At 47.9% G+C, this 25,208-nt stretch overlaps 1 protein-coding gene across 1 annotated transcript in view; it reads right to left on the bottom strand.

Moving 5' to 3' along the window:
• PBX4 (PBX homeobox 4) overlaps nt 1-25,208 on the bottom strand; it is a 51,548-nt gene that overhangs the window by 15,022 nt on the left and 11,318 nt on the right. The window contains exon 2 of the mRNA XM_061149716.1: nt 15,451-15,524. Within this exon, the coding sequence (XP_061005699.1) occupies nt 15,451-15,524 (74 nt within the window). The remainder of the gene's footprint in view (nt 1-15,450; nt 15,525-25,208) is intronic.

Here is a 25,208-nt window from a genome sequence, read left to right as displayed (position 1 = left end):
GAACTGAGAAATTCTAGATGTACAAGGTGGATTTAGAAAAAGCAGAGGAATCATAGAGAAAAATTGCCAACATCTTCTGGATCATAGAAAAAGCAAGAGAATTCCAAAAAACACACCTATTTCTGCTTTACTGACTACTCTAAAGCCTTTGACTGTGTGGATCACAACAAACTGTGGAATATTCTTGAAGAGATGAGAATACCAGACCGCCTTACCTGATTCCTGAGAAACCTGTATGCAGGTCAAGAAGCAACAGTTAGAACTGGACATGGAAAAATGGACTGGTTCCAAATTGGGAAAGGAGTACGTTAAGGCTGTATATTGTCACCTTGCTTATTTAACTTACATGCAGAGTGCATCATGCGAAATGTTGGGCTGGATGACTCATAAGCTGGAATCAAGATTGCTGGGAGAAATATCAATAACCTCAGATATGCAGATGATATCACTTTAAGGACGGAAAGTAAAGAGGAACTAAAGAGCCTCTTGATCAAGGTGAAAGAAGATAGTGAAAAAGCCGGCTTAAAACTCAACATTCAAAAAACTAAGATCATGGCATCTGGTCCAATCACTTTATGGCAAATAGATGGGGAAAAAGTGGAAACAATGTCAGATTTCATTTTCTTGAGCTCCAAAATCACTGCGGACAGTGACTGTAGCCATGAAATTAAAAGACACTTGCTCCTTTAAAAAAAAAAAAAAAAAAGACACTTGCTCCTTTAAAGAAAAGCTATGACAAACCTAGACAATGTATTAAAAAGCAGAGACATCACTTTGCTGACAAAGGCTCATATAGTCAAAGCTATGGTTTTTCCAGTAGTCACGTATGGGTGTGAGAGTTGGATCATAAAGAAGACTGAGCACCGAAGAATTTGTGCTTTCCAAGTGTGGTGCTGAAGACTGTGGAGAGTCCCTTGGACTGCAAGGAGATCAAACCAGTCCTGAATATTCATTGGAAGGTCCGATGCTGAAGCTGAAGCTCCAATACTTTGGCCACCTGATGTGAAAAGTGAACTCATTGGAAAAGACCCTGATGCTGGGAAAGACTGAAGGCAGGAGGAGAAGGGGGTGACAGGGGATGAGATGGTTGGATGGCATCACTGACTCGATAGACATGAGTTTGAGCAAACTCTGGGAGATAGTGAAGGACAGGGAAGCCTGGCGTGCTGCCGTCCATGGGGTCGCAGAGTTGGACACAATTTAGCGGCTGAACAATAGCAACAAGGGAACAATACACCTGTCAGAGCCCAGGCCCCGTGGGGTTAACAGTGCGTATGTTATGACAGGCATACACACATTTCAGGTTTTATTTCTTCAGAGCTGTGCACTTTTGCGAACACACTGGGGTCCCGGCTGTGGACACGGGTCTGCTGAGCACCTCTGCGCTCTGTCTGCGGCCCTGTGTGGAGCCTTTGGTTGCCCTCAGCGCGGCCCACTGTTTCCCAGCACCCTGTCCCTGGCTTGACTGCCGTCATTAGCACGTGTGACTGCAGCGCATGTGAGCCTCCTCTCACACACGTGTAGATGACTCATTACTATCAATTACAGCAACTCACTTCCAGTCCCCGTGGTGCTCCTCGGCGCCCCCAGGCCCCAACTGCGGAGTGGGTGGCTCTGGAGACCAGGAGCGCAGCTCAGGACACTGTCAGTTAGAGGCATTCAGAGGAGGAGCTGGGACCTAAAGCAGAGGTTGCTGCTGCTGCTGCTAAGTCACTTCAGTTGTGTCCGACTCTGTGTGATCCCATAGACGGCAGCCCACCAGGCTCCCCCGCCCCTGGGATTCTCCCCACCAAACCACCAGATTTCCTTATGTTCCCAATTTACTGTGGGTTTAAAAACCACACAGTGAGGTAAAATAAAATTATGAATATCAACACATTATGTTTTTTATAAGAAACAAGATGGAACTGCTATGGACTAAATTGTGCTCCCCAAACTCACACATGAAACCCCAAATGTCTATGTGAAATAGGGCCTGTGAGGAAGTAATTAAGGTCAAATGAGGTGATGGGGCAGGGCTCTAATCCATAGGACCATGGCCTTCTAAGCAGAGGACAAGGCTTCCTTGGTGGTTCAGACAGTAAAGAATCCACCTGCAATGCAGGAGACCCGGGTTTGATCCCTGGGCTGTGAAGATCCCCTGGAGAAGGGAATGGCTACCCACTCCAGTATTCTTGTCTGGGAAATCCCATGGACAGAGAAGCCTGGTGGGCTACGGTCCACGGGATTGCAAAGAATCGGACAGGACCGAGTGACTAACACTTCATTTCAAGCAGAGGAAGAGAGACCTCTTCCATCTGCAAACCAGTAAGAGAGCCCAGACTAGGAACTGACCTAGCTCCAGACAATAGTAAACCAATGAGCAGGGGAGTTCAATAAAACTGCTCACCAAGACTGTGGTCCGGGACTCTGCCTCTCTGTGCGCGTGTCACGGAGCCTAGCGTGCCCGAGCAGGAGCCTCTAAGTGCGCGGGTCCACACGGGTCCTCACCTCTGCTTCACTGCCTTCAGGTCCCCGGTCCTTGGGGTGCCTCTCCACCCTTCCCCTTCCCTGATGATTTTCTCCTGTGTGTGCAGTACAGAGGAGGAGATTTTAGAGTGTTTCTTTCCGTTCTAATCTAGACAAGGACTCCTCAAAAGGTGGTGTCTGGTTTGCCTTCTGTCTACGTAAAGGCCAGCACAGACATGAGAGGCGGCAGCGTGACAGGGTAAATTCATGTCTGTTGAGTCTAATGGGGTTTTTGAGCTTATTCTTTCAGATGTCGGCTTCACTCTTTGTTTCCCTCTCCTGGTGTCCTTCTGTGGGTTTCACACTGGTCCTGGGCAGTGGTGAACCAAAACGCTTCCAGCGGCCAGGGGCACTCTGCGCCTGGGTCACTCCCGGGGGCTGCAGGTACGTCCTGGGGGTGCCCTAGTCCCAGGTGAGGGCCAATCCAGGAGCGACACTCTCGGGGGGGGGGGGGGGGCGAGGCTGCTTCCTCTCACAGGCGTGCGGGAGGCCTGCCTCCCCGTGTGTCGCGACCATTCTCAGTCCTGGGGTGGAGGTGGCGCTGCTCCCCTGAAGGAGTCTGGGAGAGCACCCTGGGGTCTGGAGAGGAGATGCTGAGGGAAAGCCCCCGGCGCCGTAAAAAGGCTCATTCCAGGTGTTCCCATCAAGGGAACACGGAGGCGCTAAGCGAGGAGGAGGGGCAGGGACCGGGTTGTAAAAGAAGAGCAATCCACTCTCATGGGAAGATCCATGCAGTGAGGAAGCAAGGCCCTGCCAACCCTAATGACGCCAGGCTGCTGGCATCACAGATGTGGTGGAACCCAGGCTGTGGGCGCTTCCTTCGCAGAGAAGGCAGACCGGGTTTCCTGACCCAGGAGTGAACACCTCAGCCCAGGCATCAGCATGGCAACAGGAGGAGGTGGGGCTGAGGCGTTGAGGAAGGTGAGGAGGGGCTGGGCGGGATGGGGAGCGGCACAATGAGAGGGAAGTGCGGGCAGTGGGAGGCCCCAGGAGGCCCAGGGACCCACACTGAAGGGGCGGGGCCTGAGCAGGAGCAGGAGGTGGCCCCACCCCCAGCAGGGGGCGGGGCGGTGACCCCGTTCCCCCCCAGCCCCACCCCGCGTCCTCAGGTTCTGTTCCGAGAAGCTCCCTGGCACTCCCTGCTGCTGCCCACTCTCCTCACTCACTCAGCTCCAACCTGGCTGCCTGCCTCAGAGACACTTTCCCAACGTGGAAGCAGAGATGTCCCATCAGGCAGGTCCTGGCTCAGGTCTGGTCCCCTGGGGAGACTGACCTGCCCCACTGCCCGCCACCAAGGGCTCTGAAGGCCACAGCAGTCTCTACATGGCTGTGTGGGACAACCCTGCTCCCCAGGGACCCAGGGACTGTTGCTGGCTCCTTCACTGCCACGGCTCTGGTTCCCGCAACATTCCTGGCCTCACGGAATCATGGCCCAGAAATAGGAACTTGTGCTAAGAAACCTCTCCCTAAAGGCTGGCAGGACATTTTAGGGACTGGCACTACCAGGCCCTCAAGGAAGAGAGAGCGCCTTCCTGCAACACTTTTAGAAAAGAGAGACAGAGGAAAACCAGCCACTCACCAGATGGAAAGTGAAGGTGGGTGCTAGCATGCAGAAGCCCCACACATTCATGACCTGAAACAGTAAAACACGATCAGCAACCCGAAGTCAGCAGCATCTGTGTGCATGTGTGAGCACAGATACAGGGATCACAGCCAAGAAGACTCACCTCTGAACACGGAGTCATTGATGCCACTGACAACTCCCCCCTCATCCTCCACCTCACCCCCAAATTGGCCTCCAGGTGGGGCTGGTGCTGAGCAATGGCATTCAGACCAGCTGGCCACCCGCACTGCCAAAGGACCTTTAGATTCTTGCTTCCTGGGGATAACCTGGAACACAGCCTGCTGGTGTTGAGAAGTGTCTGCATTTACCTTTGAGGCAATGTTTCCCAGGTCAGTTCTTTAAGCAAGATTCTAGATGAAGCCTTGTTTAATTAAAAAAAACTTTGTATGTTATTTCTTTGGCTGCACAGGTCTTAGGGCAGCATGCAGGATCTTTAGTTGCGAGGCATGAGGGGTATTTTAGTTGCAGCACAGGAGATCTGGTTCCCTGACCAGGGATTGAACCCAGGTCCCCTGAAGAGTCTCAGCCAGTGGACCACCAGGGCAGTCCCTGAAGCCTTGTTTCAAGACACTGGACTTTCTCAGTCCCATGAAAGTGAAAGTGTTCATCGCTCAGTTGTGTCCAAATCTTTGTGACCCCAAGGACTATAGCCTGCCAGGATCCTCTGACCATGGGACTTTCCGGGCAAGAATACTGGAGTGGGTTGCCATTCTCTTCTCCAGGGGATCTTTCTAACCCAGGGATCGAACCTGGGTCTACCACACTGAAGGTAGATTCTTTACCATCTTTCCCATAGGACTTCACAAAGAATATTTCTTCAGAGAGTCCCTGGTGGTCCACTGGTTAGGTCTTTTTGCGCTTTCACTGCCAAGGGCCCTTATCAGGGACTAAGATTTCACAGGACGAGTGGTGAGGCCAAAAAAAGCAAAAAAACAAAGAATATTCCTTTAGCAAACACTCATCAATTTCTGAAATCACAGCTGACATGAACGTTAGATATTCATCAGACTGAAATGTATAACACTATGCAAATTCCCGTCAGTTCTAATCAGTCCTTAGTTAAAATACATCACAACCTAAGCGCTGAAATCTCAACCAAATATGCAAGCTGTTTTCATTTCAATACACGCTCGCAGTTGTTAATTAAAGGCCTGAGATTCTGTCATAAACTACTGAACTGCTGAGGCTCAGTGAAAACGGCATGGAGTTTGCTTCGGCTCTGTTTTCTTGTGGCAACAGGGCAAGAGGACAAGACAGAGAAATGCTGCAATAGAAAATGCAGCCAAGTAAAACGTCTAGAAAACTAGTCCATGCTCTCCTGTGAGGCTTTGAGAACATTTAAGAGTGACAGCCAAGAAAAACAGCACTTGTGGATGGTTTCTGTCTACCTTAAACAAACTTATTTCTCACCCCAAGAAATGCTCTAATTTTAGCTGAATGATATCTAGAAGCTTCTGAAGTTGGGCTCCGGTTGCCCCAGGTATGACCTTTACTTTACCGAGTCCTGCACGGGGCGGTGAGCAGCCCAGCAACACGCACAACCATGTCCAACCCACCCCCAGGCTGGAAATCAGATTTTCAGGCCTGCCCGGACCTAACTCCCCTCTGAGGGATTGGCCTAGGGACTGCTGTCAAGCAGGTTCTGGGTGACAGTCAGAAGGAGCATTCTCTGTTAAGAAAGGTTAGTCACCTTCACGCCGTGACCAGGTTTACCGACAGCGACTGTGGGCCAAGCCCGTAACTGGGCTGGGAGACGCTGCAGGCACATCTGTGCATTGGCGGGCCGGCGTTCCAGGGAGGGGATCAGGAGACACACCAGAGACAAACCACGGGGCAATTTCAGCGAATGCTTAAGCCCTGAGAAGAAACTGGAATAGAGGTACAGACACTGCAAGAAAGTGATGCTTTATAAGAGTCTGTGTACTAAGTCCTTAAGCTGTGGGCCCGACTAAAATCCTTCAGTCTTTAAGTGGTTTTTATAAAAGCTTTATTGAGAAATAATTCAGGTGACGTACAATCCACCCGTTTCCAGTGAATAACTCAGTGGTTTTTCAGTGCTTTCACCAGGTTGTGCAACCACTGCCTAATTTTTCATCACCTCAAAGAGACCCCGGGCCCATCAGCAGTCACTCCCCACCCTCCCACCCAGGCCTCTGTAACTACTAATCATCTCTTTCTGCCTCTTCTGGACATTTCACATAGATGAAGCCACATGCTATTTTGGACATTTTCGCCTGGCTTCTTTCACTCGGCGCAGAGGTTTTTTTTTTTTCATTGAACTATAGTTGATTTATAATGTCTCAGGCGTACAGCAAAGTGATTCTGTTATATATATATTATTTATATAATACATAGAAACAAATATATTCTATTAATGTACCATATATGTTATATGTATAATATATATATTTCTCAGATTATTTTCCATTATAGGTTATTACAAGATATTGAATGTAGCTCCCTATACTATACAGTAGGGCCTTGTTGTTAGTATAAAGTTTTTAAGGTTCATCAATGTTGTAGTTTCTGTCAGAGAACTTCATTTCTTTTCATGGCTGAATAGCAGTCCATTGAACAGATGGACCATATTCTGTTTCTCTGGTCATCATCATGGACATTAGAGTTTTTTTTTTTTTCCTCATAATTCTTGATTTGTGTATCTGTCTATACTAATCCATCTGTCTGTCCTGTAGAATTTCCCCGGTGATGGAATGTTCTACATCTGCACTGTCTAACATGTAAACCACCAGCTACCCGTGGCTACTGAGCACTTGAGATGTAGCTAGTGTGGCTGAAGAAAGCCTTATTTAATTATACTTGATTTTAATTAATTCGAATGTAAACTGTCCCTGGGGGGCGAACCACAGTCTATGGCTGCAGAGGAGCTATGACAGGCTGGTCAGAACTGGAGGCTCAATTCATGAGTCACCCTGAGACTGTGGGGCCAAGAAAGGATGCTCCAAGCAACCTGAAAAGTAACCCCCAGCTCTAGGAGATCCGCTCCCTGCACAGCCACAGTGAGCTACTCCTCAGGTCCCGCCAATCACAAAAGGGGTCCGGATTCCAAAAGAAGTCACACACTGGCCCAAAGGGTAGTCGCTGGGACAGACCCAACCAAAAGGCTGGAACTACCGATCACGATGTTACAATCGCCAACAGCTCTGAGTGGCTGAGGGGGAAGGGAAACAGAAGTGAAAAAACAAAATGAAAAAGTGCTGGATGACTTGTGCCTGAGAGCTCCCACCCAGGCCCGGGGAGCAGGGGTGAGGAAACAGGAGGTGGTCCTTTGTGTGCTGACTTCTTTACATCCGCTCTGCTGGCAGCGGCTGCCTGTGCTCCTTGGCCCCAGAGCAAGGCTGGCAGAGCTGGGACTCCTCGTTTCTCAGAGAAAAAGTGAACCCAGAACCAACCAAAGTGAAGCCCAGAGGTGCCCCTGAGGCCAGCACAGGGGACAGGCACGGCTTGGAGAAGACAGGCCATGGCCCTCGGTGCGAATTGCTGGGACGCCTGGCAGCTCTTCCAGGGGCACTCCAAGAGCCAAAGGTGGCACTTGAGCTAATTTGAGCTAATTTGGAGGTACAGCCTGACCCACACCAGAGTGTGTGGCCATTCCTGCTCCGAGGCTCAGGCACTTAACACAGGGTCTGCTTCAGTCCTTGTCAACACCACACACCTGAAACCCAAACACTTCAGAGTCCCGTCCTGCACCCAGCCCCGAGGGCTTCAGGAAGGGGACTGGGCCAGTACTGAGTCCTCCCAGCTAAATTCAAAGATCTCCAAAAAGGGTTTATTAGTTCTCCTCAGGAGCGCCCCTCCAGACACCAAGAAGGATGGTGTTTCAAGGGAAAGATGGGGAGCGGGGTGTCCTCTGAGGGTACGCTTGGCCTCCGGAGAGTGCCGCGGGCAGGACCACCCAGACAGCGCACAGAGGGGAACATGGGTGGGGCACTGGCATCTTGACCCTGGAAGATGTGCCCACATCCCTGCCACAGGCTGGAGGAGGCGTTGGATGGAAGCTCCTGGAACTTGTAGGTAGGGCTTCCAGGAACACTGGACACCATAGCTCACACAGAGGACGTCGCTCTCTTCAGGGTGATATGAACGATAAGCCTTGTGTTCTGAGTCAGGCCCCAGACACCCCATCTTCCTGAATCCCATAAGATGTACAAGGTAAAAAGGCTTTCACTTAATAGGTATCAGTCACCAGAAACTGCTCTTAATTCAACAAAAATACAAGCTGTGTACAACGTGTGTCAGGCACCAGGGCAGTCCTAGGACATGGCTAGTTACAGACCCTGCACTCACGGGGGGACAATGGCAGAGGCCAGGAGCCGCCGTGGGGGCAGCGAGTGCGCAGACACGGAGGCAGCACCTGTGGCCTGTGGGTACAGGGTCCCCCCCGAGCCAGAACAGCGTGTGGAGGGGCAGCAAGCAGCCTGGCTAGGGGTTACCGGGGTGCAACCCTCTCTCTGGACTCCACTCTGCTCATCTTTAAAGCAGGAGTGAAGCCCTGTCTGCCCGGGGCCACTGGAAGCCTGGGGTGATGAGGCTGCACCTCGCGGAGCTGTCTTGCTGTGGCCCACACTCTATCAGAGCCTGTGTTTGTGCTCAGTCGTGTCTGACTCTCTGCGATCTTATGGACTGTAGCTGGCCAGGCTCTGTCCATGGGATTTCCAGGCAAGAATGCTGGAGTCGGTTGCCATTTCCTCCTCCAGGGGATCTTCCAGAGCCAGAGATCAAACTAGTGTTGCCTGCATTGGCAGGCAGATTATTTTATCACTGAGCCACCTGGGTACTGGCCCTTAAATCCTCTGTGCAGGTTTAGTTTTAGTTTTTATCTTAAAGGCTTGTTGCAGACATTAGCCAGAGGCAAATCTGGGGTTAAATAAAAAAGCCGATGTGGGGCTGCTCTGGTAGTCCAGTGGACTCTGCCTTGCAACGCAAGAGACACTGGTTTGATCCGCCCTGGTCCAGGAAGAACCCACGTGCTGTGAAACAAGGAAGCGCGTGCGCTACAACCACAGAGCCTGCGCTCCGCAACAAGAGAAGCCGCTATAACGAGACGCCCCTGCACCGCCACGCAGAGCAGCGCCTGCTCTCTGCAACCAGAGAAAGCCCTTGGGCAGCAGTGAAGACCCACCATAGCCAAAAAATAAAATCTATCAATCTTTAAAATAAAAAAAGAAGCTGATGTGCCATCTCCTGCTGTGAGCGCCCCAGGAGGCCCAACCCCCAGGATCGCTCACTGGGCAGAGGCCCCTAGGAACCCAGTGCAGGATCAGGACCCTCAGCACTTTTCTTTGGGCCAGGACTTGGTCATTCCTGGTCAGGGGGTTGGGGAATGCTCTGGCGGAACTGAGATCTCGCTTCTTTTCGTTGGGGTCCGTCCTGAGACGGGAAGGCCCGTGTGTTGGACACACACAGTACTCCCGTGACTGCACTGCCTACTAACATGAAAAGATGCCAGGCCACACTGAACCTGATGTTTAGGCAGCTCGTGGCAGTCGTGATGGCTCGTGATTTTCAAGGGTGAGTGGTGCTGCTCCATCCTGATGCCATGCCCCCAACTGTACCAGGCAACCTGATGTTTGAGCCAATCAGTGGAAAGGAAGCATGATTTTCTGAAAAAATGCCCAGATCTGACGCATGGCCTAAACTGTGGGCCCCACAACTGCCTTGGGACTCAGTCTGGGTGGGGTCAGAAGCCCTGAGTGTGACCTCAGCCTGGGAGGGTGGGATAGGGCAGGGCATGGGCTAAAATGGACCCCTCAGCCAGTCCTGATGGCGGTAGGTATCAAGCCGTTCTTTTTCTCCTGAAATTGCTGAGTTGGAAGCTGACTAACGGCTGTCGTCACATCCGTACATACAGAATCAGATGAGGCAGAAGCAGACGTGCCCAGAGAGCGCACCCGCGGCATTCAGGAAGCAGTTTTCTGATCAGTCCCAGCATCTCGCCGATAGGAAAAGCTTGTCAAGAGCCACAGCTTCCTGAGATGACAGCTGATGAAATGACTTAATGATTGCTTATTATTGCCACTCAATGTTTTACTTTGCCTAGCTAAGTTGTCAATAAAAACCTCAAGGATCCACACAGCCAAGGCGCTCTGGTGACAGAACCAGCTGCTGGGGGCAGTGGGGAGCCCCCCAGAGGGCTGCTTCTCTCCTCCAGGGGCAGTTGGGGGCTGGCTGGGAGTCAGCACGCCTCAGAGAGAGGCACCAACACCGCACGATTTCAGGAAGGTGAGCAACATCACACAGTCCACGTGGTCCTGGGGAGCGTGGGACTGTGCCAGGAGCTCCAGGCTCTGGACAAACACCGGCGTGTCCCTGAGGGCAGAATCTTCCAGCCCACAGGACTCGTGGGTTGTACTGCTTTTTCAGTTGCAGGAATGCTGCTTATCTGGTTCACACAGAGCTCTGGAGGGAGGTGCTGTGAGGTGTTGAGAGCAAACTTGTTTATAAACCCCCAACAGCCCAACCTTTGTTTACTGGAAGTCATAATATCTGTACCCCATAATAAAAATAAGGAACACAAATAAAAACATACATAAATAAGGAACAGAGAAGACAGACCACTAGACATTCAGACACCTGTGGGAAGTACCTGAGCAGGAGCTTAGGGGCGGGACATTATAGCCCTGTAGGGAAAGGCCTGCCTGCAGCGGGGAGGTGGCCTGGCTCTGGGCGTTGGAGGCTGAGGAAGGTGAGGAGGGCACCCAGCAGGAGTCGGCGGGGGATCCGGGCCAGGGGCTGAGGTGGTGAAAAGGGATCTATGTGGGGGAGGAGGAGGAGGAGGGATACACATGAGAGGGGAGGGGATGACTGATTAAATAAACAAAGCACCAAGGATGACGGGAGCAGGGTTCTGACTGTCAGAGAAATGAGGTACCAATCTGGAGAGAAAAAAGAGAGTGAACTCTGTGCTGCTGAACTGGGATTACAGATACTGAAATGAGTGAATTTCCTGGTGGCCCAGTGGTTAGGACTCCATGCTTCCACTGTAGGGGGCACGGGTTCCACCCTTGGTTGGGGAACCAAGATTCTGCAAGCTGTACCGCATGGCCAAAAAAAAAGAGAGAGAGAAAGGAAAGAGTTACAATAGTAACTGACTGTTTTAAATAACACTCCATGAATCAATAGTGATACAAAACCCAAAAATGAATAAATGGGAAATTTAATAAGTGGTGGTGGCTCAGAGATTAAAGCATCTGCCTGCAGTGCGGGAGACCCCTGGGTCGGAGGTTCGATCCCTGGGTCGGGAAGATCCCCTGGAGAAGGAAATGGCAACCTACTCCAGTATTCTTGCTTGGAGAATCCCATGGACAGAGGAGCCTGGTGGGCTACAGTCCATGGGGTCACAAAGGGTTGGACACGACTGAGCGACTTCACTTTTCAGTCTTCGAGTACCTCCGGCAGAATACTTATTACAAAGGGGAAAGGAGCAACGTTAAAAAGGAGAAGTCTGGCGGACACCACCTCACTTGAGCTGTCAAAGTTAACGTCACCAAGAGGGGACAGAGCAAATGTGGGCACGACTGAGCAGTCTTTGCGTGAGAAGAGGCACCGCTTCCTCTTGAGGATGTGTAGAAGTCTAATCATGAGGAAACACCAGATAAGCCCAAATGAAGAGGGCTCGCCTGTGATCTTCCAGATGCTCAAGGTCATGACAGTCAAGGAGAGACAGGGGTCTTACCACAGATGGAACAGACCAAAGAGATGTGACAACTAAAGGCAACATGAGACCTTGACCCTTTTTGTCCTTTTCTCTAAAAGACATCATTGGGACAGCTGGCAGAGCCTGAATGAGATCTGACGATTCCATGGGGGGGTGACGTATCAATGTTCCTCTTCTGACCATGCTGGTTGTTCTGTGGGTAAACAGGAGACTGTGCCCTGTTCGTTGGAAATGTGCTCAAGTGTGCAGGGGTCATGAGGCATCATGGCATCAACTTTCCCTCCAATAGTGCAGGGAGAAAATTTATTTGTGCTATTCTTGGAACATTTATGTAAATCTGTGATTGTTTCAAAATAAAAAGTTAAACACGCATAAACAAACTTATCAGAACAAATGTAGACCACTCAAACTACAGTGGCTTTGTAAACCAAATGGAATATAAATTTCTGGGTTACAGAGTGCATAGAAGGTAAAAGAATTAAAAAAGAAATACACCACAAGCTGGGCTTTCCAGGTAGCGCTAGTGGTGAAGAACCTACCTGCCAATGCAGGAGAGGTAAAAGCTACCAGTTTGATCCCTGGGTCGGGAAGATCCCCTACAGGAGGGCATGGCAACCCACTCCAGTATTCTTGCCTGCAGAATTCCATGGAGAGAGGAGCCTGGCAGTTACAGTCCACAGAGTTGCAAAGAGTCAGAAAGGATTGAAGCAACTTAGCGCACACACTCATACCACAGGCTAGTTCTTAGGAAAGGTCTTAGTTTAAGAAGATGAAAATGTGTTGGAGGTGGATGGTGGTGATGGTTGTACAACAATGTGAATGTACTTAATACCACTAAACTGTACTCTTAAAAATGGTTGAAGTGGCAAATTTTATGTTATGTATATTTTATCACAATAAAAAATATTCAAACTGCGGGGGAAAAAAAGACTATTATGTCCTTACAGCATCTGGGTGAAACTTAAATAGGTTTAAAATTGAATTTCTCTTTCAGTCACCAGATAACTATTGGAGGCCGGCACTGCACATATAACCTTACATCTATGAACTCACACAGCCTTCAGTCATCATGAGCTCAGTGTTATCACTGTCCCCAGTTCACAGAGAAGGACTAGGGACAGGAAAATTTTCAGTCACGTGCCAGGGTGATGGAACCAGAAGCAAAAAGGAATTCAGACCATGTCACTGCTCTCTGCCACTGTCCACGTCATATACGTCAATCTTGCACCAAAACCATGTTGAGAAAGAAACATACTTTTGGACTTCCCTGGTGGATAGGAAACCACCCGCCAATGCAGGGGACATGGGTTCAATCCCCAGTCTAGGAAGATCCCACAGGCCGCAGGGCATCACTAAGCCCCCGCCCCATCACTGCTGGAGCCTGCATGCTCTGGGGCCCGCCAGCTGCAACTGCGGAAACCTGTGCACGCCGACAGCCTGCGTTCTGCAACAAGGGAAGCCACCCCAATGAGAAGCCTGTGCACCGCAACCAAGAGTAGCCCACACAGAGCAACGAAGACCCCAAAATAACTGAATTAATGAATAAAAAAAGAAACACACTTTTGTACCACATTTGTACTTTCTACAAGCCCCAGCATAACTGAAGAGCTATGCTCTAAAGTGACGCACAACGTTCAAATAACTGATCTCAAGAGACCAACTCCCTCTAAGAAATCAAGTGGCAACCCTTCTATTGATGACTTTAGTTTTAAAGGTAACTTCACCATATTTGGTGGCTTTTCTTATAAACCATCTTCAGGGGACTTCCCTGCTGGGCCACTGGATAAGAATCCCCCTGCCAATGCAGGGGGCATAGGTTCAATCCCTGATTTGGGAAGACTCCACATGCCGCGGAGCAAGTAAACCCACGATTACTGAGCCTATGTTCCAGAGCCCCTGAGCCATGACTACTGAGCCTGTGTGCTGCAACTACTGAGCTCACATGCCTAGAGCCTGCGTTCTGCAACAGGAGAAGCCCCCACAATGAGAAGCCCATGCACCATAAGGAAAAATAGTCCCTGGTTGCTGCAATTAAAGGCCTGTGAGCAACAACCCAGCGCAATTAAAAAAAAAAACAAACACAACTTCAAATTGTTATTAACCTTGACCAAGTGATCAAGTCAGAACTATCAGTGGTAGGATTTATTGACGGCACATACCTCGGACATGATGCGCTGAGAAGTACACAACCTTGCTTCTGTGAGATTTCTGCCAAAGACGCACAACCTCAGTCTAATTATGTAGAAACAACGGACAAACCACACTGAAGGACTCTCTGTAAAATGACTGAGCAGTTCTCAGCAAAAGTATGAACGTCATAAATGAGGAATAACAATGGAGAAAGCTTCACAGATTGGTGGTAACTAAGGAGACATGATGACTACATGCAATGTGGATCCTGAACCAGAAAAGGGCATTTAGGACCAAACCCAGGGAAATTCAAATAGGGCCTGTTGCTCAGTTACATAGCATTGTACCAACGTCAGTTTCCTGGTTTTAATCACTGCACTGTGGAAACAGTGACAGATTTTATTTTCTTGGGCTCCAAAATCACTGTGGATGGTGACTGCAGCCATGAAATTAAAAGACGCTTACTTCTTGGCAGAAAAGCTATGACAAACCTAGACACATATTAAAAAGCAGAAACATTACTTTGCTGACAAAGGCCCGTATAGTCAAAGCTGTGGTTTTTCCAGTAGTCATGTACGGATATGAAAGCTGGACAATAAAAACGGCTGATCACCAAAGAATTAATGCCTTCAAACTGTGGTGCTAGAAATGACTTGAGAGTCCCCTGGACAGCAAGGAGATCAAACCAATCAATCCTAAAGGAAATCAACCCTGAATTGGAAGGACTGATGCTGAAGCTTAAGCTCCAATACTTTGGCCACCTGATGTGAAGAGCTGACTCACTGGAAAAGACCCTGATGCTGGGAAAGATTGAAGGCAGGAAGAGGAGGAGGCAACGGAGGATGAGATGGTTAGATGGCATCACCGACCCAATGGACATGAGTTTGAGCAAACTCTGGGAGGTAGTGAAGGACAGGGAAGCCTGGTGTGCTGCAGCCCATGGGATCACAGAGTCGGACATGACTGGGCAACTGAACAACAACGATGGTTTTGAAGGTGTTGCCACTAGAAGCAGCTGGGAGAAGGGGATATGAGAACTGTACCAGTTCTGTACCAGTCTGTCAACTCTCTGCAAGTCTAAATTAATTCAAAATAAAAAGATTTTTTTTTTAAACAAAAGAACTTCCAATGGCAGAAACTTCCATGGGGCTTACTTTGGATGCTTAAAACAAGCAAAACAAAATTATTCTACTTTCCGAATTCTGTCATGTTAGATCCTTTTGTAAAACAATGGAATGCCACAATGCCTCTGAGGTCTTATACACAGAATGCAGCTGCTTGTTACTCACTGGCAACAGTACCCTTCCGGTTACAAACTATGAAATAAATGAGTGTAATACACCAGAAAGCAGGGCTGTGACAAGTCAGAAGTGAATCATCTGAACCACTGCTGCCAGAGAGGGATGTGACGAGCATGATGGCTCAGGATGCGTGTTAGGACTGAGCCAGGACCAGCGGTACGAAGTGGTTGTGTTCCTGGATCCACACTGGAAGCACCTTCTCAACGGCCTACCTGTCTTTTCCTTGATCTCGCAGAGCACGCTGAAGAGAGCAGGCTTCATCCGATGGCAGTTCAGAGCATGCTTTCTGAAAGAGAGGTGGCAGGAGCACGTGAGAGGTGAGGAGTCATTCTGGGCACGAGAGTAAAGATCCTCCAGACTGAGTCTGCCAGTTCTGCTGAAATTTCCTATGGAAGGACGGAACCGTAGCATTTCCAATGAATTCAATTTGTACCAAATCCAAACAGTAATATTCAAATATTAAAAACATTTCTCCTTAAACAGTGCAAATTTAAATAACACAAATATGAAATTTCAAGGTCCAGTAACTTGAAAGCTGTTCACATGTTGCCCGATCGCAGCCTCTCAGTGCATAAGTAAAACCCCAACTGAACTATCCCAGTGTCCTGCAATGTTAATTTAGCAAGACTGATGCTGAAGCTGGAGCTCCAATACTTTGGCCACCTGATGCAAACAGCTGACTCATTGGAAAAAACCCTGATGCTGGGAAAGATTGAGGGCAGGAGGAGAAGAGGGTGACAGAGGATGAGATGGTTGGATGGCATCACTGACTTAGCAGACATGAACTTGGGCAAACTCCGGGAGACGGAGAGGAATAGGGAAGCCTGGCGTGCCTCAGTCCATGGGGTCACACTGAGTCAGACACGACTCGGTGACTGAAGAACAAGAACTGAGCCGCTCCTAGGTGCCACGTGTGATTCCAGTGTCACAGAGACACACATGAGGTCCCTAGCAGTTAGGATGGGGACGTGAGACCCCACACAAACCTGTCAGCAGGGCAGGCGCTTTCTGGGCACTTAGACTAGAGTGACAAGAAGGCTTAGTGGAGTGCGAAAGTCTCTAAGGTGACATCAAAGCCGAGATCAGGGTGACAAGGAGAAGTCAGGCGGGAGGAGGCCCAAAGAGTAAATGTTCAGGCAGAGGAAACAGCCAGTGCCAAGGCCGCAGGCGTGGGGTTTCCCTGGTTGTCCAGTGTAAGAATCTGCCTGCAATGCCGGGGACACCGGTTCCGTCCCAGGTTCAGGACGCTCCCTCGTGCCTCTTGGCACCACAACCACTGACCCTGTGCCCTGGAGCCCACGTGCAGCAACTACGGAAGCCCACCGGCCCGAGAGCTCGTGCTCCACAAGAGAAGACTCTGCGACGAGGAGTCCAAGTACTACAGCTAGAGAGTGGCCCCGGCTCTCCATAACTGGAGACAGCCTGCGTGCAGCAAGAAAGACACAGCACCACCAGAAATAATAAACAGTGGGCTTAAGAGACCAGGACGCTGTAGGATAAGGGGTGAGGGAGACAGCCATATGGTTAACTTAGAGAGGCGGGCGGGGCTGACTGGACAGTCTCGTAAGTCAGGAGAATGACTGGCTTTTGTTCATCTGTGATGGAAACTGTGATTGGCAGAGGCATGGCCCCCAAAGATGTCTGTATGGTGATTCTCAGAACCACTTACAAGAGAAAAAGAACTCTCAAGGAGATTAATGTTAGCAACTTTGAAGTGGAAGGATTAACTCGGATTACACAAATGGGCACAATCTAATTCATGTGTCTTTTTTTTTCAAATTGAATTACAGTAGAAACGGCAACCCACTCCACTATTCTTGCCTGGAAAAATCCCATGGACCGAGGAGCCTGGAGGGCTACAAGTCTGTGGGGTCGCAGAGTTGGACACGACTGAGCACACACACACATATGTACATAGCTGATTTACATCTAATCATGTGTTCCTTTTTTTTTTTGTTTTTAGATTTTTAATTTTTTTAATTTTTTATTTTTCCCAATTATTTTTATTAGTTGGAGGCTAATTACTTTACAATAGTGTAGTGGTTTCTGCCATACATTGACATGAATCAGCCATGGATTTACATGTGTTCCCCATCCTGGACCCCACTCCCACCTCCCTCCTCATCCCATCCCTCTGGGTCATCCCAGTGCACCAGCCCCGAGCACTTGTCTCATGTTTTGAACCTGGACTGGTGATCTGTTTCACACTTGATAATATACACGTTTCGATGCTGTTCTCTCAGATCACCCCACCCTTGCCTTCTCCCATAGAGTCCGAAAGTCTGTTCTATACATCTGTGTCTCTTTTTCTATCTTGCATATAGGGTTATTGTTACCATCTTTCTAAATTCCATATATATGCGTTAGTATACTGTATTGGTATTTTTCTTTCTGGCTTACTTCACTCTGTATAATGGGTTCCAGTTTCATCCACCTCATTAGAACTGATTCAAATGAATTCTTTTTAATGGCTGAGTAATATTCCATTGTGTATATGTACCACAGCTTTCTTATCCATTCGTCTGCTGATGGGCATCTAGGTTGCTTCCATGTCCTGGCTATTATAAACAGTGCGACAATGAACACTGGGGTTAATCATGTGTTCTTAAAAGTGGACAAACTCTCCCGGCTGTGGTCAGTGAAAGAGAGGCAATGACATAGGGTCAAGCCCAGTGTTGTGGGCTTTGAAGATGGAGGGACTGTGAGCCGAGGAGTGCAGGTGGAAAAGGCAAGCTGGAAACGGCAAGGAAGTGGACACTCTCCCAGAGCCTCCAGTAGGAATCCCCTGCTGACACCTTGATTCTAGCCCAACAACAGCCATGTCGGACTTGGAACCTACAGAAATGGAAGATCATAAATTTGTGCTTTTTAAGCGACGATGTGGCCATTTTTCACATCTGGTAATAGAAAACAAACACAGGAAGTGACGGAGGATCTCACAGGGTGGTTTGCATGTGATATATATTGCGCTTTACTAGTGCTGATCTTTCTGAGATGTAATTCACACATCATAAAGTTTACCCTTAAGTGTATATATACTTCAGTGACGTTTAGCTAATTCATGACATACAGCTCTCACCACTACCTAATTCCAGGACACTTTCATCACCCCAAGGAGAAATCCTGTTCTCATTGGTAGTCACTCCACATTTCTCCCTCCTCCCACTCAGCAACTCCTGATCTGCTTTCACAGATTTGTCTGGACATTTCATATAAAAGGAAATCACACAGCATGTGGTCTTTGGTGACACAGAGTATGTTTTCAAAGTTCATCCAAGATATTGTGTATCAGTGCTTCCTTCCTTTTAATAGGCAACTAATACTCCGTTGTTAGAATATATTTTGTTCATCTATTCATCAGTTGATGGACATTTGGGTTATTTCCACCTTTTGATTATTATTAATAATGCTGCTACAAACATGCACGTGTAAGTTTTTGTGTGACCACATGGCTAGGGAGAATGGTTGGATCATATAGTAACTCTACATTTAACTTTTTAAGGAAATGGCAAACTTCTGCAAAGTGGCTGCACCATTTTCCCTTCCTATCAGCAACTTAAGAGGGATTCAATTTCTCCACATCCTCAACACTTGTTACTTAAAAAAAAAAAAAAAAAATTATAGCCACCCTTGTGGGTGTGAGGTGGTATCGCACTGTGGTTTGGGTTTGCATTTGTCTAATGGCTAAAGACGTTGTACCTCTTTTCACGAATTTATTAGTCACTTTTTTCGGTTGTACCGGGTCGTCACTGCTGAGTGCGGGCTTTCCCTAGTTGTGGCGAGCAGGCTTCTCATTGTGGGGGCTTCTCTCGAGGAGCACAGGTTCTAGGCGTGCGGGCTTCACTAGCTGCGGTGTGCGGTCTAGGGCACGAGGACTCCAGTAGTGGTGGCGCTGGGGCTCAGAAGCTGTGGCTCTCGGACTCCAGAGTGCGGGCTCAGAAGTTGTGGCACACGGGCATGGTTGGGCCAAGGTTTGTGGAATCTTCCTGGACCAGAGATCAAACCTAGGTCCCCTACCTTGGAAAGCAGATTATTATCCACTGTGCCACCAGGGAAGTCCTATCAGCTTTCTTCTTCTTCTTTTTTTTCTGGTGTATTTGGTCTTTTTATTTTTAATATTTACTGGAGTATAACTGATTTATGGGCTTCCCAGCTGGCTCAGTGGTATAAAGAACTTGCCTGCTAATGCAGGAGACCAGGGATTCAATCCCTGGGTTGGGAAGATCCTCTGGAGAAGGAAATGGCAACCCACTCCAGTATTCTTGCCTGGGAAATCCCATGGACAGAGGAGCCTGGTGGGCTACAGTCCGTGGGGTCACAAAAGACTTGGGCACGACTGAGCAACTAAACAACAGCAACAAGTAGTCGGTTTACAATAGTGTGTGCTTTCAGGCGCACAGCCGGCCATCCTTTAGGAAAATGTCTCTTCAAATCCTCCACTTGCTCGGCTGCGCTGGCTCTCAGTTGCAGCGCTTGGGGTCTCCGGTGTGTCCTGCGGGATCTCCTTTTGTGGCTCATGGACCCTGTCTTTTGTTGTGGCCTGCTGCCTCCAGAGTCCATAGGCTCAGTAGTTGCGGGGTGCGGCCTTAGTAGCTCTATGGCAAGAGGGATCTTAGTTCCTCGACCAGCGATCAGACTCTAGCTCCCTGTATTGCAAGGTGGATTCTTAATCACTGGACCATCAGGGAAGTCCCCTTTGTTCCTTTTTAAATTAGGCTATTTTTTATTGTTGAGTTGTAAGAGTTCCTTATACATTCTGGATACTAGATGCTAATATGAATTGCAAATTTTTTTCTCCCATTCTATAAGCTGTCTTTTGACTTTCTTTATAGTGTACTTTGAAGCATAGAAGTTTTTCATTTTGATGATATCAAATTTATCTATTTTTTCCTTCTGCTTGTGCTTCAGGGGTCATATCTAAGAAGCTGTTGAGACTGGAGGGCTTTGTGGGTTTGAGCGTTGAGCACCTTTGGGGGAGGGTCTGAAAAGGAGGGCTGTGTTTTGATCAGGTTATACCTGAGATCCCTATAAGCTTCCCAAGAGGAGGAATCAGGTAGGCAGACAGCACACAGACATGGACTTCAGGCTGGAGATAAACAACATAAATGTTAGGAGAAACACTGACTGAAACTGCCCACCCTGGCCAGGCACCATAGTAACCATTTATGTGTTATTTTATGACAGGAGGTCCTGGTAAGAAATATGGAACTCACAAGCCACCACCAACGGGAAGAATATGGGAAAGGTCAAAAGGAGACGCCATATGTCCTACCAACCTCCCAGAATCCTCCTCACTGGAATCCATCCTGGCTGGATGCGTGTACCACCAGGAAGGACCCTGAGTCAGAATGTTGGCCAGAGACAACCTGGAAACTAACCCCATCACTATAAAACCCAAGACCGTGAGCCCTGTGGCAGAGCAGTCCTCCTGGGTTCCCTCACCCTCCTTCTCTCCGCCCAGGCACCCCTTCCCAATAAAGTCTCTTGTTCTGTCAGCTCATGTGTCTCCTTGGACAATTCATTTCTGAGTGTTAGACAAAAGCCCACTCTCTGGCCCTGGAAGGGGTCCCCCTCCCCTTCCTGCGATGTAAAGATGGAGCTCTGGGCATAGAGATGGCACTTTTAAGTCACAAGACTTGAGGGAATCACCACAGGAGAATGTAGATAGAGGGACCCAGGCCCAGGCTCAGCCATCTGGCCTTGGAGGGCCAAGCAGATGAAAAACTCCCGCAGAGGAGACTGGGGCCCAAACTGCCGGTGGGGAGGAACCAAGAACAGCTTCAAAGACAGAAGCGTAATCTGTGAGCAGTGCTTCTGAGAGGTGAAGCAGGAAAAGAGACCTTGGATTTAGCAACATGGAGGTCACTGGTCACTGACTCAGCGGAGGGAGGAGAAGGTCGGGAGAGGGTGGGTGGAGGTGGGAGAGGAAGTGGAAGTAGCAACCACAAACTCTGACACCATCACAAAAAACAGCAAAGAAATGCAGCAAGTGCTAAAAGAAAGGGTATATATTAATCATGTTGAAAATTTTTCTTATTTATTTTAAAAAAATTTATTCATTCATTCATTCATTTGGCTGCACTGGTCTTAGTTGCGGCATGTTCTGTCTTTTATGATGCTTTGACTTTGACATCCTGGGGCAGGGAGAGACGGACTTTCCCAGGGCTAGCTAAATCCACACAAAACAACTTGTCCGAGAGTGTGTCTTTCATATGCAAACTCAAATCCAAGGCCCATACTCCTAGCTACTGCTCTAACTCTCAGCACCAGTCAAGATGTCCCTAGCCCTAAATCACCCCAGGTGCCAGATACCAGATGAGGAGAGAGGAACTGCTGGAATTATTGAAACTATCCAATCCCAAACTTGCTCAGTTGTCTACCCAGCCTCACTGTTTCCTTCTCACATGTGCATGCTAAGCCGCTTCCATCATGTCCAGTTCTTTGCAACCCTATGGACTGCAGCCCGCCAGGCTCCTCTGTCCATGAGATTCTCCAGGCAAGGATACTGAAGTGGGTTGCCATTTCTTCCTCCAGGGGATCTTCCTGACCCAGGGATCGAACCTACATCTCTTATGTCTCCTGCATTGGCAGGCGGGTTCTTTACCGCTAGCGCCACTTCATGGAAATCCCAATAAAGGCTCCAGGCCATGCCTTCTCCTCACTTCTGCCCACGTGGCGCTTCCCCATGTGGCCTGCATGGCGTGCACTGCCTTCTCTCAGGAATTTTAAGTGATAAACTCTTCTTTGGAAGTTGTCTCTGTCTTTCATCTTATTATACCTGATTAAAAACAAATCCTAGGGATTTCCCTGGCGGTCCAGTGGTTAAGAATCTGTCTTCCGATGCGGGGGACTTGGGTTTGATCCCTGGTCAACACACTAAGATCGCACACGCCTCGGGACAAAGCACAGAGCAACTGCTGGGCCGATGCGCTCTAGAGCCTGTGCCCCACGGCTAGAGACCCCCCAGGCCCTGCGGCCAGAGAAAAGCTGGCACGCCACACTGGAGAGCTCATGAGAGGCAACGAAGACCCAGCACAGCCAAAAACACCCAGAACCCAGGTACAAGCCACAGACAGGGAGAGGCAAGGGAGGTGTTTGCTTCTTTGCGTGTTTTTAAAGATGGGAGACACTAGCACATGTTTATATGCCCAAGAGCCAGTCTAGGGAGGGAATGTGATAACACAAGAGAGAGAGTGAGGAGACCTGTAATCTCAAGGGTGTATATATATGTGAGAAGTCAGCATACAAATTTGATTGTTTGTAGCTAGGCTTCAATAGTACATGAACTGAGAAGTTCCAGATGTACAAGCTGGATTTAGAAAAGGAAGAGGAACCAGAGATCAAATTGCCAACATTCACTGGATCATAGAAAAAGAAAGAGAATTCCAGAAAAACATCTACTTCTGCTTCATTGACTACACTAGAGCTTTTGACTGTGTGGGTCACAAAAAACTGGAAAATTCTTTTTTTTTTTTTCAAAACATTACACAATTTTTTTATTATTAAATGAGAAACTCTCATTTGTTACATCGTCACATTGCTAGTCAGAGAAATGCTGCAGTGATGAAGAAAGTCAATGTTGGATCAACCAAAGTCCTCATTTCTACAACATTCATTTACAAAGAAATAATGTTCAACACAGCCCAACACAACATTCTTGGTTTTCTTCATATTGAAGTCCCCCCAAAAAATCATCTTCTAATGGGGTATTTTACTACATAAATTATAGTTCTTCATTTTTACAATTCACCCCAAACTGTATGAGAGATGTATCACACTATAATTCTAAAGCTGTTAGGAAATCCTTCACACATCGTCGTCATCCGATGTGTCACTGCTACTTGTCTCTGTGTCCTCATTCTCAATAGTGGGTTTGAAAGTGCTGAAAAAACTGGAAAATTCTTAAAGAGGTGAGAATACCAGACCATCTTACTTGCCTCCTGTGAAACCCGTACACAGGTCAAGAAGCAACAGTTAGAACCAGACATGGAACAACAGACTGGCTCAAAATTGGGAAACGAGTACATCAAGGCTGTATATTGTCAACCTGCTTATTTAACTTACGTGTAGAGTACATCATGCGAAATGCCCAGCTGGATGATGCATAAGGCTGGAATCAAGACTGCCAATCTGAAGAGGAGAAGGGGATGGGAGAAATATCAATAATTTCAGATATGTAGATGACCCCACCCTTACGCCAGAAAGCGAAGAGGAACTAAAGAGCCTCTTGATGAAGATGAAAGAGGAGAATGAAAAATCTGGCTGGAAACAATATTCAGAAAACTAAGATCATGGCATCTGGTCCCATCACTTCATGGCAAATAGATGGGGAAACAATGGAACAGTGACGGACTTTAGTTTTTGGGGCTCCAAAATCACTGCAGATTGTGACTGCAGCCATGAAATTAAAAGACGCTTGCTCCTTGGAAGAAAAACTATGACAAACCAAGGCAGCATATTAAAAAGCAGGGACATTACTTTGCTGACACATGTCCATATAGTCAAAGCTATGGTTTTTTCAGTGGTCACATATGGATGTGAGAGTTGGACCATAAAGAAGGCTGCACACCAAAGAACTGATGCTCTTGAACTGTGGTGCTGGAGAAGACTCTTGAGAGTCCCTTGGACTGGAAGGAGATCAAACCAGTCAATCCTAAGGGAAATCAATCCTGAATATTCATTGGAAGGACTGATGTTGAAGCTGAAGCTCCAATACTTTAGCCACCTGATGCGAAGAGTCTACTCATTGGAAAAGAACCTGATGCTGGGAAAGACTGAAGGCAGGAGAAGGGGACGACAGAGGATGAGATGGCTGGGTGGCATCACCGACTCGATGGACATGAGTTTGAGCATGCCCCGGGAGACAGTGAGGGACAGGGAGGTCTGCAGTAAATGGTGTCACAAAGAGTTGGACACGACTGAGTGTCTGAACAGCAACAACATGCCATTACTTTAACGTTTGCTGCTGCTTTAAACGTTTAAAAGCATTTGTGATTTTAAAACCTATAATGCTGTCATCCAAGCATCCATTATTAAAAGGTGCTGGCAAGGAGACATAATGTACCTGAAAACCAGTAGCTTCATCATGGAAGCCAAATGTGATTAACACCATGAGGAAGGTCAAACATCTGCCATAACTCACTATAATGTTGATCCAAAGGAGAATGTCCTCATTTTCAAATGCTTTCCAAACTCACCATGTACCCCTGCGGATGCCTTTCAAAAGGTTAGGGTTGGGGTGCAGAACTAAGATACACATCTCTGAAGCCAAATATGAGAATGTTAATGGGCAATGAGATTCGGTGTTCTGTAAAGCTGAACCCGAATGTTAGCCTTTCGCACACAGTGTACAGTAGTTGATCACATAGGATTATTATGCCAAAATGTTTTCCTTCCATAGAAGCAGTTATCATCATCATAAAAATGGACTCTGGTTAGAGCTTGTGATGTAATTCTAAAAATACAAGGAAAGAGAAAAGAGAATAAAGTTGGCTGCTTTGCTTCTCAAAGGGGATTCTAGGAAAGTTTATCCCCAGGTCAGTTTCCTGCTTATAAAACATCTTACTTAAGATACAGTATAAAGGCACCTTTGAATGAACACTAAATGATTTCACAGAATGTTTTTTGTGGTTTATTATGAAAAGTAAACAAATGTCTAACCTTCCAGCATGTTCCTGGCCTAGAGGTGATCAGCTGACAGCAAACCATTAATGATTTCATAAAGTATGACAGACCAGGGAATTCACAGCATCACCAAAAAGGATGAATTATTTTCTGCGAGGGACATACCCTAAGGTGACCCCACTGAGTGTAATCTTCTCTCCTTGACTTTGGGCAGATTCTGTGACTTGCAGGGCAGCAGTGGTGATGATACAGTCTATCCTGTGGTTATGTTATGTTATGTATTACTCCAGTTTAGTAGACTGGGGAATGTAACCTGTCGTCCTTGAAGCCAGGTGCTATGTTGTGA

Source organism: Dama dama, chromosome 9 (assembly GCF_033118175.1).
Source record: "Dama dama isolate Ldn47 chromosome 9, ASM3311817v1, whole genome shotgun sequence".
In the NCBI taxonomy this organism is placed as follows: Eukaryota; Metazoa; Chordata; class Mammalia; order Artiodactyla; family Cervidae; genus Dama; species Dama dama.
Note: the sequence above shows the minus strand (reverse complement) of the source record. Positions and strands in the feature narration are given on the sequence as shown.